Here is a 16496-nt window from a genome sequence, read left to right as displayed (position 1 = left end):
TTGCAGAACATATGTTGATCACAGGAAGCTCTGGTAGCTCTGAATGTACTCTAGCCCACCAGAAAATAAAATATAGGTCTTTGTTTTTATTATTACTTAGTGCTGATGCCATTTAGTAGTTTATTAAAACACAGAATAAACTCACTTAGTGACATTATGACGTGCTGAGGACGGCCCTGCCAGCATGTTTTTTTAAAATACCAACCATGTCCCTTGTTCATGATTATATCTGTAAATCTGCAGCATTTAGCTGCACCTTTTTTATCCTATCGAATCATTTCATCTCAGCTTCAACTTTTCTCTCCACACTGCCTGATTACGACAACATATTGTCATTTAGTTTGGAGGACTTGTTGGACAGATGAAGTCACAAGACATTTAGGATTTTGTTTTACCTTTTTATTTTACAGAATCTCACAGCTGTATGGGTGAACTGATTTTCAATGAAAGACAGTTTCTTTATCCACCTTGTAACTTCTGTGCAGTGTCTCCAGCTTTGATTTATGCCAAGGCCAACATGTTTTCACTCAGAAGTTGAGGAAGCCTTTGTTTCCTATGAAGGCTGAAGTTTGTTTAGAAAGGACACTGTGGCACATAACTAGCAGGAACTGACACAGCGCACTCGTGGAATATGGCAGCTTGCTCAGTGGCCCTACACTTCAAACTATGATGCTCTGGGTACCCCTTGATCATCAGTTTTGGACAATCAGGAAAGGAGTGTCAGTTTCTACTTGTTAAATGCTACAATGTACTTTCAAAATAAACCTACATTTTCACAGGAAAATAGGTTTCGGAAAACTACTTTAGGTTTAGGCAATAAAACTACTTGGTTAGGTTTAGACTTAAGGTCATAGTTTGGGTTAAGATAAGTGTGATTGTTATATAACTTACTTAAGTAGGTAAGTAAACAAGTCACATAACACATGAGCAGCGCTCTGGGTGAAAGTCCTGCCTTTCTCAGCCTTTATAGTACGTCATCGCTGCAGATGGGTTTACATTGGACTTAGTTGAATGCCTGGTGCATCTCAAACAGACACTAAAACCTTGTCAGTAGTCATGGGCTGGCATGGCTTAGCTTGGCTTGGCTTGGCTTGGTATGGGCCATCAGCTCAGCATAGCAGGGAATTGCATTTAAAACAGGGCTACCCACTTGAAGGTGTGTCTTCAACTGATGACATTTAAAAGCAGCGGGCTGATCCGCAGTTTAAGTCCCTTGTTATTTTTGCTGCATGTGTTTTTCCACAGCAGGGCAGGTACTGTAAAAGAAGTTTACCTGTTGGAGCTGAGCTGATTTTACTCTTCCTCCCTGCTGTACCATTACACTTGCCTTTATTGAAGAAAAGTCACTAACAAAGTTCCACTAATTCAGTAATAAACACATTTCATTTCTTGTGGATTCTTCACAATAAAAGTCCCCCGTTATTTTGTTATGTAAAGCTTTTATTGTGAAGCCGAGATGAGCTTTCGAGCAGCAACTTCATACAACTTCTTATACAGCAGATAGCGAACATGAAACAGTGAAATAAAGCACATATGTAAAGTAAAAACAGGACGCAGGAGAGAAACTAAACACCAAACCACAGAGATTCAGTTAGAGGCTACAAAAGTACTGAGAGCTGAACACAGAGACTCTTAAACAACACCTTTCTCTCTGGTCTCCTGCAGACATAAGGGAGGAGAGTCTTGCAACACACACACGTGTTTCAGAGGGAGAAGGTGAGACACCACCACTACCTGCTTGAGGGCGGGTGACCCAGTCCGTCTGCAGCTCAGTGTGGCACAGCTGTCTGAATTGAAAATGGGAACGCAAATTGGATCGGCATGGCTTGACTCGGCGTGGCCAAAAGTGACAGTGGAAAAGGCTCACTGACCAAGCTGCCATATTTGACACTCTGGGGAGGAAACCATGTTGTCCTGACACAATATGGCACCAAATCTGGAAATTGCAGACATCTGAAAAGTAGTGCATCTTGAGCTTCAGTTAGTAGCTGTTCTGTAGCTGTCAGTCATATCACATGATCTTTAGCAGCAGCTAGAGTTTGCACAGTTCTCACTGAGCTGTAGATGTTCAAATTTTCTTTTCTTTTTTTCCATCAGCACATTAACTACTGAGGACAGGCACAAAACAACACCATAATGGCCGTTTCAGGTGTGTGTTTTTTTTGTTTACTTTCAATAAGACTCCGAAACAAGTGTCTGAAATGACTCACATCGGAGGAGGCGAGAGCAAAGTTAGCACGACCCATAGAGCCATAATAGCCACATAATGGGAAATACGCCAGGTTGAAATAAGCTGGAATCTTCCTTTGACATTTAACGATCTTCTAATCTCTCCCTTCGAAAGAAAGACAATGACACTGTTTCCTAAAAGGTTGAGCTGAATATGAGAGCATCTGTGAGCGCTGCGGCTTTCTAGTCAAGGCTCACCTTTTATATAACCTGAAACATCTCAGTAGGAGAGAGAAAGAGAGCGTGTGACTCCTGTATGCATTATATGACTCCAATTAAACTCTCCAGTAACGGAGAAAGAGGACGTGGGTGAGTTTGTATTTGTGCAGTGGTTCCTGTGGGCGAGTGTGTATGCATGAGAGAAAGAGTTGAGTGAGTCAGCCACATACTGCCACAAAGCTCTGCAGCAGCTCACAACGAAAATATTAACATAGAAAACCTTGAAGAAAAATTCAGCAAAGAGAGAAAAAAGTACAGAAAGACAAAAGAGAGAAAAGGACACTTGTACTTTTTATTCTCTCTCTTTCCATCACTCTGAAGAGCTCTTCCTTTCCTCCCACTTGTCAAACACTGCGCTTCTCAAACACTGCGAGCGCACGGAGCAAAGGTCACTGAAGTATGACAAAAAGTTACATTAAAGGATCATACCAGTGTTTTTGCATGTTGGACTTCAGCTGCGCCAAAAGCTGTAGGTTCACTGTGTGTATGATCTGTGGTAACTTGATTAATTGTGTTTTTGGTGACACTATTGTAAGGCTCTCTTGGTTGACATGCCTTTTCAGTGTTGTGTGGAGGTTGGGCACAGGGTCTGTGGAGTGGCAGACCAGCATTGTGCTTCAGTCAGTTATGGGGGTATCACACTGCTCATCCTTTTCTGAGAAAGTTTATTCTAGGGTGATGGAAAGGAGGCTCTGACTGAGTGCCGAACCCTAAATTCAGGATGAGCAATGTGGATTCCCTCGTGGCCGTGCAACAGGGGACCAGCTCTATCCTTGCAGGGCTCCTGGAGGGCTCATGGGAGTTTGCCCATCCAGTAAGCATGTGTTTTGTGGACTTGGAGAAAGCTTATGACTTTGTCCACTGGGGAGTCTTGTGGGTGGTACTGCCTGAATATGGGGTACCAGGTTCGTTGCTACGAGCCACCTGGTCCTTGTTTAAGTGAGAGCTGTGCTAGTGGATGTCTTAGTTACAACATAATTGAGCTAACTGGAGTAGTTTCATGTCGTATCCAACAACGGGAGGCTTTTAACAGATGACGTCCTGATGTTAGCTTTGCTGCTGCTGTTAGCTGATGCTTTCTAGAAATCGTGATTTCCCAAAACTGAATAAATACCACACATAGCAACACAAAACTGCTTTGCTAGCTCAATCATGTTGTCGCTAAGATATCCGCTGGAAAAAATATTTTTTTCACGGGCCGTGACCGGAGTTATTACAGACACTGCTAACAGCTAACGGTTAGCCCAGCTAATCTACGATAACCATGTTGTTATTTACAAAACGTCACATTCTGCCTTGAGTATATCCAGTCAGCACCAAGTAATCCCCAAGCCCCAGCCAGGAGTTTCTCGGGGCCGTTCTCAGTACCTACTCCAATACAGGGACTTGTTTAGCCTCTGTAAAAGTTCCGGAACTCTGTCCTTCGGGGGTGGTTCCTGCGGTGGAGACACGCACCAACGGCCCTGGCCCCTTAAAATTACCCCAAAGTTCCTGCTGTGGAAACGGGCCTACTGTCAGGGGGTGTGAAAGGGTACAGATGACCCCATCCCAGGCCGAGAGGGGGCCCATGAAAAGGTCTATGGTTGACCCTTAAATTGGATCAAGTACAACAACTTACTTACTGACTTAAGTCACTAACAATACACGCTATATGTATTTACATGACAACACATTTCAACATGCCATCTGATACTCCTAACCCCGTGCAGGTACTGTGAAATGGTTCAGTCCATCTGACATGGGTCAGGTGTGCCATGTGCTGCTAATTTAAACATGTGAGACAGACTGCTGCCTCATTAGCAAAGTCAGAATATCTCACCAAACATCAGGGGCTCCTAATGGAAAAGTCAGGGTAAAGAGAGGACAAGAAATTGAAGGAGAAGAGAGGCAATGGACACATGTCTGGCAAAAAAGATAAAGAAGGAGCAGGTATGACAGGCTGAGCTGATGGTGAGAGGCGAGGCAGACTAATATTAGCAAATAAAACCTGTTGTATTGGGCTCAGTTTTAAAGCTACAGTGATCATAGTAAACTACAGGACCTAAGGTGTCCATTGGTATCAATCATGTTATGCTATCTTCAAAAATTTCAAAATGGTGTATTTAAATGTTTCTGCATACTGGTGTCCACAAACAGTCTTGAAATTGGGTAATTATATATAATTATAATAACTAGGTCAGTTGGGTATGACTGGAAAACTCAAAGTTGACAGCCATATACTCATTGGACTATTTCAGTTCTGCACACAGTTTGAGCAGTATTTAATCAAAGTGGCCTCGAGATCGAGTGGGCAAAAAGAGAAAAAATATTTGTTCACTCTTGATTTGACCTAATGATAAAATTTCCTCTATCAGTGTTTGATTTTACTTTTCTCTAATTATTTGTTTTTGGCCCAGGACACATGTGACTACCTCTGCATTTCAAAATAAGAAAACAAGGTCTTAACAGTAGATACAAGTAGATACAAAATACATGTGGACATACTATCATTTGGATTATATTGGCAGGAAGTATAAAAATGTATAGGGACCCACCCCCCAGTTGTCCCCCTGCCTGTGTTTCCTAACAGCTGGCCTGGTTTTGCCCTCCAGCAGGGTTGTCCCTTGTCACCAGTTCTGTTAGTCATAGTCATGGACAGGATCTCAAGGTGCAGCTGGGGGGGAGGGAGGAGTCCAGTTTGGGGACTTAACAGCATCCAGTCCAGTTGCAGGAGAGAACCATGAGGAGCGAATGGTATGTTACTGAGCACCAGTTGGAAAGAGATATACCAAAGATAATTTAATTTGCGAACAAAAACTATGTCTGTTTGTTCAGGTCAAGGAAAACCTGTTATTTTTAGGGTCCAGCTGAGAGACAATTTTGCGAGAATATTTTGCAGCTACATGTTCGCTGGACAGATATGAGAGAAGTATTAATCCTTTTATCTAACTCTGGGCAAGGAGGAAATATTTTTTTAATACTGTAAACATGTTGAGTGGAATATCACTTCAGTGTTGAACTATACAAAAAAAGCTGAAACAATAATGCTTGTAAAAATGGTTAAAACCTGACAGTGAGAGCTTCCTCCGTGTGGGCTGAAGAGGGTAAATCCTGCACACTTGTTTAACTCTGGCTGTGAATCATTTTAACTCAAAAGTTTGGTTGCATTTTTAGCTGCAAACGAACTCAGATTTCCCCAGTTTATTGCTTTATAATCGGATTTGAAAAAAGAAAGAAAGAATAAGTCACACTGCCACCAGCCGGATGGTTGAATCCAGGTGAAGACTGTGAGTCAAACACTGAGCAAACACTGTGCTGGTTTGTTGGTTCTCACCTGCAGCAGGTGGAGTCTCTGGTATTTCCAGTCGATTTCCTGAACAAACAACATATCCTGTTTGGAGTCAGCGGACGAGGTAGGGGCTCTAGGTATGCTATGTTATGTTGATGTGATGTTTTAGTCAAATTATATGTAAAAATGTAGTTTGAAGCTGGACTCTGTAATCTGATTTAAATAGTTTCATTGGTGCAAACAATGAAAACAGTGTGTTACTTTCAGTAAATCTAGGGTAACAAAAGTGACAAAAGAAACTATGACACTGTTGTGAAATTAAAATTGTGCCTGTTTTCTGGAACTAAGAGCAACAGTCTTTGCTTGGCATCATCTGAAGGGTTTTAAAGGTTTACTTAATGAGATTAAATGATCAGAATATGATGAGGAGATATATGATCCATCCAGCTGTTGACTGTGGTGCATGTCCATGAAGAAGTGGGACTTAAATCATATGTATGCTTTTATTATTGTACTGTTACTTCCACTCAAGGATCACTGCTTATGTGCTCTGTCAGGTTGTCACGTTTCCAGTGAGTTAGTGTCCTGTACACACGTGTTTCTTTTCATCTATAGGGTTATGAATGACTTAAGTATGACACAACGTTATTGAAAAGTAAGATGCACGTGTGTCTTTACAAACTGAGCACATGTCTCAGATGAACAGGTCGCATCTGACCTTCACAACGGAAATTATTCTTTTCATCAACTCTATGTATCTACGATTCAAATGACTGTGTGTGTGTGTGTGTGTGTGTGTGTGAGTGTGTGAGTTACGTTGAATAGAATTAATGTATGTAGTCGTTCAAAGTTTAGACTGCCTGTCATGAATATATTTAAAGTGCAAGAAGCATGTTGTACTTTCACCAAAGAGTGAGAAGAAGTGTACACAGTAGTTATGTTAAATAATGACAAGTGGGCAGGCAGAAGTAAATCAGCGGCTGTATTCTCGAAGCTTCCTAGTGCTAAGAGTCGCTCCTAGTGACGAAATTCTACGAAAATTCTTAGAATTTCCCCTAAGAGGCTAAGTTAGGCGCTCTCTGAGTGTTCTCAGAATGTTTGTGAATACGGCATCTGATCTTTTACTTGAGTAACAGTAGCAATACCACAGTGTAACACCATGTCTTAACTGGATGCAAACATCAGACTATCACTCTCGAGTAACCACTGAAAAGGTGGGTGAGTACGTACTTCCTTATTATTCATACTCACACAAATGCTATTGCAGGTAACTTATAGATATCATTCTTGTAGCCTCCATACTTTATCAAACCACCATCTCAAATTTGTAAAACAAGCTATTTTACTGCATCCCACACAATTCTTACCAAAAACGTTCAGCTCTCTGGTGAGCTCTCTCCAGCCAGATGCCAACTTATTTAGGTTTTTGTGGTGGAATAAGGAGGTATCGTGTCTGTAATTCCTCATATCAGCCTCATGAATCAGCCTTTCCTAATGCATGCAGGTACTCTCAACGAGCGACAGGAATGAAATAGAAACAGGGTGTCCGACAAAAGTTCATCTCAAAACTGCGTGCTGCGTTGCTCGCGCTAAGTTAGGACAGTCCAACGGAAAACAATGCAAGAAGTTAGGACAAGGTTTAACAACACTTTGTTACAAGTCCTAACTTAGTCCTGCATTCTAAATCTTACTGAAGTTAAAACACAAAAGTATTAGCATCTAAATAAACTGTAAATACCAAATGTAAAAGTACTGACCTATTTCAGAATAATATATAAATATATATATATATATAAAATATGAGCTGATTTAATTACTGCATCTTTTACTGGTGTTTAGTTCTAGTGTTTCCTCTTCTTTTCTTTCCTCCCTGTTTCTTCCTCTCACATTTCTTCCTCGTTTACTCCTCTCCTTTCCTCATTGTTTCCTCCTTTCTTCCTCATTTCCACCTCTTCTCTCCTGTCCTTTTTGTGTACTCCTCTGCTCTCTTCCTTGTTTCCTCCTCTCCTTTTTTCTTCCCTGTTTTCTCCTGTTTTCTCCCCTCTCCAATTCCTCTTCCAATTCCTTGTTTCCTTCTCTCTTTTCCTTTCTTTCTGGATTTCCCCTTTCCTGTTTTTTCGTCCTTGTGTCCCCCTCTCCTCTCTTCCTTGTTTCGTTCTCTCATTTACTCTCTTCCTTGTGTCCCCCTTTCCTCTCTTCCTTGTTTTCTCCTCTACTCTCTCACTTGTGTCCTTTTTCCTCTGCTTTCCATCTTGTTTCCTCCTTCCTTCCTCCTTTTCTTCATTTTTCCCAGCTTAATATTTAATAGTATATCATAATGTGTTAGTGGATTTTGTATTAACATTTTGCTGTAGTAACTAAAGCTGTAAATTAAATGTAGTGGAGTAAAAAGTACAGTATTTGCCTCTAAAATGTAGTTGTGTAGAAATGTAAAGTTGCATAAACTGGAAATACTCGAGCAAAGTACAAGTACCTCAAAATTGGGCTAAAGTACAGTACTTGAGTAAATGTACTTGGTTACATCCCACCACTCTCATTAACATCCAGCAGCGAACTGTTGGAGCAGGTCAGTCAGAGAACTGAAGCGTCAGCTGGTGAGTAATCAGCGGCTCATTCATCAGCTGCTCGGCTCGCAGCTCATTAGTAAAGTCCAGTCATATTCATGCAGTGCAGCCATGATTCACTCACACCAATACTGTTTACTGATTTTTTTATTCTCTTCCTGTCCAGTGAAAACCATGTATCTCTAGTTGTATTGATTTTAAAATTAATTAAACAAATTAAAGGGACAGTTCATTCCAAAATCAAAAGCACACATGTTTGCACGTGGAGTTCTCCATGCAAAAACCTTACAGCCGTACCCATGTGAAAGGTGGAGGTTACAGCTATTGACTGCCATCAGAGCCCTGTTCCCTCATTAATGATGGTTTATATAATGTCTTACCGATGCAGATTAATTGTCCAAACCAATGAATCAGTCGACCTCTGGTGAATGCTTTTAGATTTCATACGATAAGTACATTCTGCTCATGAGACTGAAATAAGGTGTAGATGCAGGACTTGTAGTGGAGTATTTTCACAGTGTATTTCTAGTACTTTAACTTCAGTAAAGGATCTGAATACTTCTTCCACCACTGGATCTGGGGACGTTGTGATTGCATGGTCAATGTCTTAAACTCTCAGGCCACCAGGACAATATATGTCACTGTTATAATTTACTTTTGATACTTAAACACACAGTATATCTACTCATTAAATATTTATATACACCGAGGACTTTAACTTATAAAGGAGCCTTTTTTCATTTAGCGTGTGGGAAATGTTCTTTGTATCCCTGCGTATTTGAGTGTGTGTGGAAGAACATGTATTTGTGTAAGTGTGTGTGTGTGTGTGTGTGTGTCTGTGTGTGTGGCATTTGCATGTAATCATTAAGCCACATTACTCCACTCTGAGAGCTTCCGCCTCCGAATAGCTTTTTAAGACACAAGTTAACAGAGCAATCAGCCGTCGCTCGCCCACTCAGAGCGACAGCTTCCTGCTCCGTAGGTAACCATGGCAATCGCTCAGGTAGAAGAGACGGCAGAGTGACCTGCACTTTAGAGAGGAGGGGCCGGTCGCTCCACCGCCACGTCACTCATTCAGCTGTTGCTATCCAATTATGATCAAATTATGATGTGAATGGAGCGACCCTTTGTGCTGCTAATGCGACAGTGTGGGTTTAAACAGCATTCGTTCTCTCCTCACTTATTTTATGAGCATTTATATCTCATAAAGGAGCGATTATTTCACGTGCACAAAATGGGTTCATTATACTGTAGCTGAGAGCTGGCTGATACTGTTGGAGATGGACTTTTTTGACCCAGATAACAGTAATTTTCAAACCTGGGTTGAATTTAACTTCGGTTCATTTTCCCTCTTTTGGTACGATTCATCATAAACAAGTGAGACCCTTTAAAGGAAGTGGTTGCATATTATTGCAGAGTGGTTCATTTGAGGTGGGAACCAAATCGGACCTCCATCTGAACCAACTACAAGGCGCACTCTGATAGTTTGAGCTAAAAGACTCCCATAGGCAGGTGTGCTTTGCATGGCGGCGCCACAGGTGGCAAAATCAGCAGCTAGTTGGAAAATGAAGGTGAACAGGTGTAATTTTGTACTGGTTTGCACTTGGTTTCGGTATAGCTACGTGTGTCATCACATGATCTATTGGGTGACCACCATTGGTTGTATATGTAGAGGTGTGTCTCCCTGTCGTGTTCATGTCTGATGAAGGGTTGGTGCCTGAAACATCGCATGTAGTGATATGATTAGAATTTCTATATGTTGTTTCCTTTTCACCCCTAACTGTTTGGTTTGGTTGAAACAAACTCTGGTGCGTTTGCCTGTTAACATCAGTTCAGGCTGTGTGGAAGCCGTCAGTCAGACTCTGCTGTAGACTCATGTACTGGACAGAGACCGTCAGAAAAGGAGGTTTTGTTTCAGAAGTGGAACATGTATAATAATACGTATAATGATATATCTGTCATATGTAATATAACAGATGATGTTGTAGTTCCATCTTTACAGTTAAGAGCACTGAGCTCTATCGTCTTATCTTTGACTGAATTCTAGTGTTTCCTCTTCTTTCCTTTCCTCCCTGTTTCTTCCTCTCTCTTGTTTCTTCCTTGTTTCCTCCTCTCCTCTTCTCTCTTCCTTTTTCCTCTACTTTTCTTTCTGTCTTGTTTCCTCCTTCCTTCATTTCCTCTTCCTCATGACCTTCTTCTTTGTGTCCTCATCTCCTTTCTCTTCCTTGTTCACTGCTCTCCTCTCCTTTCTTCCTTATTTCCTCCTCTATTTTTCTTTCTTCCCTGTGTCCTCCTCTCCTCTGCTTGCTTATTTTTGTCCTCTCCTCCTCTTTCTTCCTTGTTTCCTCCTCTTTTCTCCTTTCTTTCTTGTGTACTCCCCTACTCCCTTCCTTGTTTCCTTCTCTCCTCTTCTTTCTTCGTTGTTTCCTCCTCTTCTCTCCTTTCTTTCTCATGTTCTCCTTTCCTCCTTGTTTCCTCCTCTCCTCTCCTTTCTTCCTTGTTTCCTCCTCCACTTCTCTTTCTTCCCTGTTTCCTCCTATTTTTTCCTTTCTCCATGTCCTCTTCCCCTTTACTCTATAAACTGCATCCTCCTCTCCTCTCTTCCTTGTCTCCTTCTCTCCTTTCCTTTTTTCTGGATTCCTCCTCTCCTTCTCTCTCTTCCTTGTGCCCCCTCCCTTGTTTCCTGCTCTCCTTTTCTTTCTTCCTTGTGTCCTACTTCCTTGTTTCCTCTTCTCCTCCCTTTCTCGTTTCTTCTTCTCCTCTCCTTTTTGGATTGTTTCGTCTTTTCCTCTCCTCTCCTTGTTTCATCCTGTCCTTTTCCTTGTTTCCTCCTCTCCTTTCCTCTTTTGCCTTTCACTCCTCTCCTTTCTTCCTTGTTTGCTTCTCTCCTCTCCCAGCTTCTCCTCCTCATCACCCCCTCTGTTTCCCTGTGTTTATCTCCCCCCAGTGAGCAGCTACGGTGGCGATGATGATGATAATGCCAGCAGCTCCTCTGACAGTGAAGACGAGGTTCTGAAGCAGTTTGAGATCTCGGTGTCACGTTCGCAGAGTTTTCGTACCTCAGCAGCAGCAAACAGCGGCGACCAGCAGCCGACTCAGCTGTCGTTGGGCCGACGCCACAAATTCACCCGACTGTCGGACCAGGAGGAGGGCAGCACTGAGCCATCGGACTGTGAAGGTGGGTTCCCAAAATTTACCTCAACACGCCATCTTCCTCCACACATTTCACTGTAGTGTTGGGGGATATGACGTCCATATAAATTATATAAAAATTGTAAAATGTCAGAGAGCAGGCCACACCAGTATACCTTTGACAACTATCGCTTTAGTTTGTATATACAACTATTGTAGGCCATGCTTATTCACAATTTGCAACTTGGTTAGACAAAATATTTATATTAATGTGTGGTTATTTTATCCAATGATTGTTTTCTAGACAAGTTTTAATATTGTGACATATTTAAACACTTTAATTTCATACCTTACATTTTTAACATTGCAGCACAATGCATGCATAATTTTCAAATACATGAGCAAGTCTAAAGTTTAGTTAGACAACTATGACCTTGTGTATTTAAAGGAGCAGTGTGTAGGATTTAGACGATTGCAGATTGCCATCAGCTGAAACTTTTCCAGTTTGTCAAATGTAAACTCTTCCTTAACTGTTCACGTTCAGGAGGTTCTTACTGGGAGCTCAGTTATTTGCAAAGGACCCCTCCTCTCCAAACAAACAGGCCAAGTGATCAAAGCAGATAAAAACACTGAATAAAGCAGTTTCATGTTACAAATCAATGTTTCTCCAACGTTATTTGGCTCTTCACAGATGGCCTGCTAGCCCAGCACCTGCTAATTTATGCTCATTTGTTTCTGATAACTTAAGATTCAAACATTCAGGAAGTGAATCATCCGTAGAGGTCTCTTCCTCTCCAAAATGAATGGACCTGGTGATTTAAACTGATAAAAACACTGAATAAAGCAGTTTCATCTTTTCGAAACTGCTCATTGTGGAGGGGCTGCTAACTACGGTGGCCAACACAAAAACGCAGATGACACTATCTAGAGCCAGTGTTTGGTTTGTCCGTTCTGGGCTACTGTAGAAACAACATGGCGGACTCCATGGACGAGGACCTGCTCCCTATGTAGATTTAAACAGCTCATTCGAAGACAACGAAAACATGACAGTTCTTATTTTTAGCTGATTATACACTAAAGCAAACATATTTATTATATTATATTCCATTTCTGCCAATATCTAAGAAATGTAGGTTGCTCTAAAATCATTAGGGTATTGTATTTACCTGTTAAAATGTGGCCTATATAATCTATATATACTTAATTTCTTTTACTTTCTTTTATTGTTCTGTATAATTTAAAGGGAGCTGACAAAAATAATTAATGTTAAAAGGGTAGGTGCAATAAGTAAAAGCTTCAGCCTACACCTTTTGGTCCTGTTTCTTTTTATTTATTGTCTTTCTACCAGTGTATTTGGGTTTTATAAGTTGGAAAATGACCTAAATAAACTAAACTAAACTACAAATTATGATAATAATTTCCTTTTGATTTTAAAATTATTATTAGCTTAAGTCATTTTCTCCTGTTGACACTGTACTACCATATAATTTTTATTTATTTATTTATTTTTTTTTGCACAAACACATAATGTTTAAAGTCCCAGTAGGTTGTTAAAGTTCTGTTGCAGAGATCGAGGAAGAGCTGTTGAAGGTCACTGAGAAAATAATGTTTGCTACAACATTTATATGCGAAGGGTCAGAAAGAGCAGATTGTCGTATGTCAAGCGAGAGACCTGAAACTCCTAAAAACAGAAACCCAGCAGGATCCAGCACTAATCCTTCCCTGTGTCAATAAGCCAAAAGGCCCCAGATAACGTTTTTACTGCAGATTAGAGGCTGTAAAGAGCTCAGGGAGGCTCAGTGTGATTGGACCGCTGTGTCTGCTTGTGAACGTGTGGACATACAGCAGCATTAATTAGGACATTTGTTTGTTGTCATTTGGTTTCCGGTGTTTTAAGAGCGACCTGGGGGGGAGGATGAGAGGGAACAAACAAAAGAGAGAAGCTTTTATTCCTCGTCTTTCACTTTTGTTGAATTAACTTGTTTGTTGTTTGAGTCTTATTAGTAGGTTTGTTAACTAATTAATGAGATTAAGATAAGGGATTTATGAGGAACAAAAAGACGAGATACGAAAATAGTGTTTTTCATATTAATGTAATTTTTTGGGGTCATCCTTTTGTTGTACTTTTGTTTTGTTTGCTCTTATTAACCCGACGAGTTGTGATGCAGTTGCATGTCATCTAACATCATGGATTTCTGTAGTTAAGTATTAAACATAGATTGCCAAAAGTTTAAGTAACGTGGTTCCTAAAATGTTCCTAAAAATTGTGATTAATGATAATCCCAACATCCGCCAAAACATAATCTGGATTATCATCTGAGCCTCAGTCATGCAGCACCGTCTCGGTCTGGTGGTGATATTTTCCCACCCAACAGATCAAACCACATCTCCTGCTTCACACGCACTGACATTTATAAATGTGAATAACTAAAAAGAGGAAGCACAAAAAAGCACAAATCTTTACAGAAGCCTCAGTCGGAGCGATTTAAAGCCACACAGGACAAATTGCAACAAAACATTAGTTCCTCTAAAAAAGAAAGACAAAAGACATCAAAAAAGGTTATTAAATACTGGACAGCATTGCTAAACTATTGCTAATGAGATAAAAAAAAATTATTTGTCCAAAAATTGGTCCTAAATTTGGTTAAAAAATATCTTGAAAATGTTTTAAAAAGCATTCATTTTAAGCGTCAAATGCCTTTAGATACCCTGACAAAGCATTTTTGGATCATACCCCTGTAAAGGAATTTGTTGTATGTACATGTGTCCAGATTATCTGTGGCAGTACTCGCATCAGCCTGCAGAGAGGACACAAACCACACAACAGCCACAATTTTCATTTTGTAATTTTTGGTCAAGTTACTAAGAATTAATGTTCATTATTATCATTTCCCACCAGTGATGTTTGTTATCTCAGTGAAAGTGAGAGGTAGCAGTGCCAAAAATTAATTCCTTTGGGTGAATGGCATGCTGTGGATGTAAATCTGTATCCTGTATTGTGGCTGCTGTGTTTCGCTCTAACGTATTGAGTTCTCAAATTGAAATTAATCGATAATAAATATTGGTTAAACAATCAATTTTTATGCCGTGTGGCAGTGATAGCCGTGGCAGGAGGCATTTTGTTTTCAGGTTGTCCATTTTATTCTCGTAAACACAAAATCTCGAGAATGCCGTGAGAGAATTTCTTCAAATTTGTCGCCAATGTCCACAGAAACTACTTCAGTTTTGATGGTCAAAGGTAAAGGTCATTGTGACCTTGTCTTTAACATTCTTCTGAAAGCACTATCTCAAGAAAACATTGAGGGATTTTTTTTAAAATATCTCACAAACATTCACTTGGATTCAAGGATGAACTGATTAGATTTTGGTGGTCAAACTTCACACTCACTGTGACCTTGCATCTGTCTCATTCTTGTGAATGCAATACCTCAAGAAGGTCTTGAGAGAGTTTTGTGGCACAAACGTCCATTTGGACTCAAGAATGAGGTGATTAAAATTTGGTGATCAAAGGTTAAGGTCACTGTGACCTCACAAACATGTTTTTGGCCATAACACAAGAAATAATTCTAATTATGACAAAATTTCACACAAATGTCTAATAGGATAAAATGATGAAGTGATGTTATTATATATCCAAAAGGTCAAAAGGTCAAGGTCTTCACTGTGACATCATGATGTTCAGCATAAAACACTTTTCTGGCCATTACTCAACGTCATATCTCAGGAACAGAAGGGGAAACATTTGGTCAGACACTGAATTATTGGCTCTAATTTTGGGTGCCTATCTTGAAACTGTGCTGATTGTATAGATCTTCTGTGCTGCCCGGTTGAAAATGTGTCTGAAGCATTCATGTTTTCACAGACATGGATGTAAACTGTAGATGCAACTTGACTGGTTTGCGGAGGCTTCCAGCTGCAAGGCGGTAATTCTAGTTGTTCATTAGAAATATGCTAAAATTGCTCATCGTTCACTTGTATGGGTCTAAAAAGTACAGTTCTTGTTTTCCAAAACATTGTGTGGACTAAATTTGACAGATACATACAAACTCACATCTTTTGATCACTGCACAGAGAGATGTTCTCACACAGTGCAAAGCAGATTTTAGAAACAACACGACTGCATACAGAGTCGATGTTAATATGCAAAAAGCGAGTTTGTTCAAGGTGGAGTGAATTAAGGCAAATGCACATCAAAGTGCAGTTTTTATTGGGTTAAATATTTGATCTTATCCTGGGACATGATGAAACACTTTATAAATGTACAGCTACTGTCTCTGCAGCAGGTACATTTTCTGTGTGAGGCAAATTAGCCCAGTCACCAGAAGAAAAAGTTTGTATTGTATGTATATACTACCACGGGTAGTATTATGTTACATTTGTATGTTTCATATGTATCATATCAACATTTATAAATTGACGTAGTATATTAACTGAAGCCAAAACATGATCTTTTCCTCACCATACCCAAGTGGTTTCTGTGCCTAAACCAGCCACACATTAACCACAGCATTGTTGAAACGTAAATTATGTTATTTTTCTACTTTAAGTTTAAACTTTTAAACGTTGGCAGAAACATAAGATGTCAGTATCTGTTCTGGCAGTTGGTTTGGACATGTAGTGATCCAGAAATTCACACAGATAACTAGTTTGTTCTGTCCCAACAAACTCAAAGGCTAAATGTGTAAATAACCAAAATTAACCCAAATTGTCCTCCTTTAAATCCCGTAAAGATGACAAATGTATCACTGACACTGTGTCCTCTGGTAAACCATCTAACTGAGTCTCCAATGTCTAAAAGAAGCTACAGAAACCTTGTTTGTGAGTGTAGGGTGTTAACTGAGTAGATATTGTGTAATCTGTCAAACCTTGGCCTTTCCTGAGACAGAGACACTCGGAGAACAGGCCGTACCTCAGACCAATCAATAGCAGTTACCTCCAATTCACCATCATTAAGGTTGGTCTGACTGTTATATCAATGGCTGCATAGAGCATTGGCCATGGCAACAGGCTGGGGTGAGTCATCAGCCTGTGTGTGTGTGTGTGTGTGTGTGTGTGTGTGTGTGTGTGTGTGTGTGTGTGTGTTA

At 40.3% G+C, this 16496-nt stretch overlaps 1 protein-coding gene across 2 annotated transcripts in view; it reads left to right on the top strand.

Annotated features, from left to right (window-relative positions):
* Positions 1-16496, top strand: part of syt16 (synaptotagmin XVI) — a 52428-nt gene that overhangs the window by 25421 nt on the left and 10511 nt on the right. For both annotated transcript variants that reach the window (XM_049596715.1, XM_049596714.1), the window contains exon 3: positions 11228-11458. In XM_049596715.1, coding sequence (XP_049452672.1) covers positions 11228-11458 — 231 coding nt within the window. The remainder of the gene's footprint in view (positions 1-11227; positions 11459-16496) is intronic.

Source organism: Epinephelus fuscoguttatus, linkage group LG14 (genome assembly GCF_011397635.1).
Source record: "Epinephelus fuscoguttatus linkage group LG14, E.fuscoguttatus.final_Chr_v1".
NCBI classification, from domain to species: Eukaryota; Metazoa; Chordata; class Actinopteri; order Perciformes; family Serranidae; genus Epinephelus; species Epinephelus fuscoguttatus.
The sequence above is the reverse complement of the archived record's forward strand: the minus strand, read 5'-3'. Positions and strand labels throughout refer to the sequence as shown.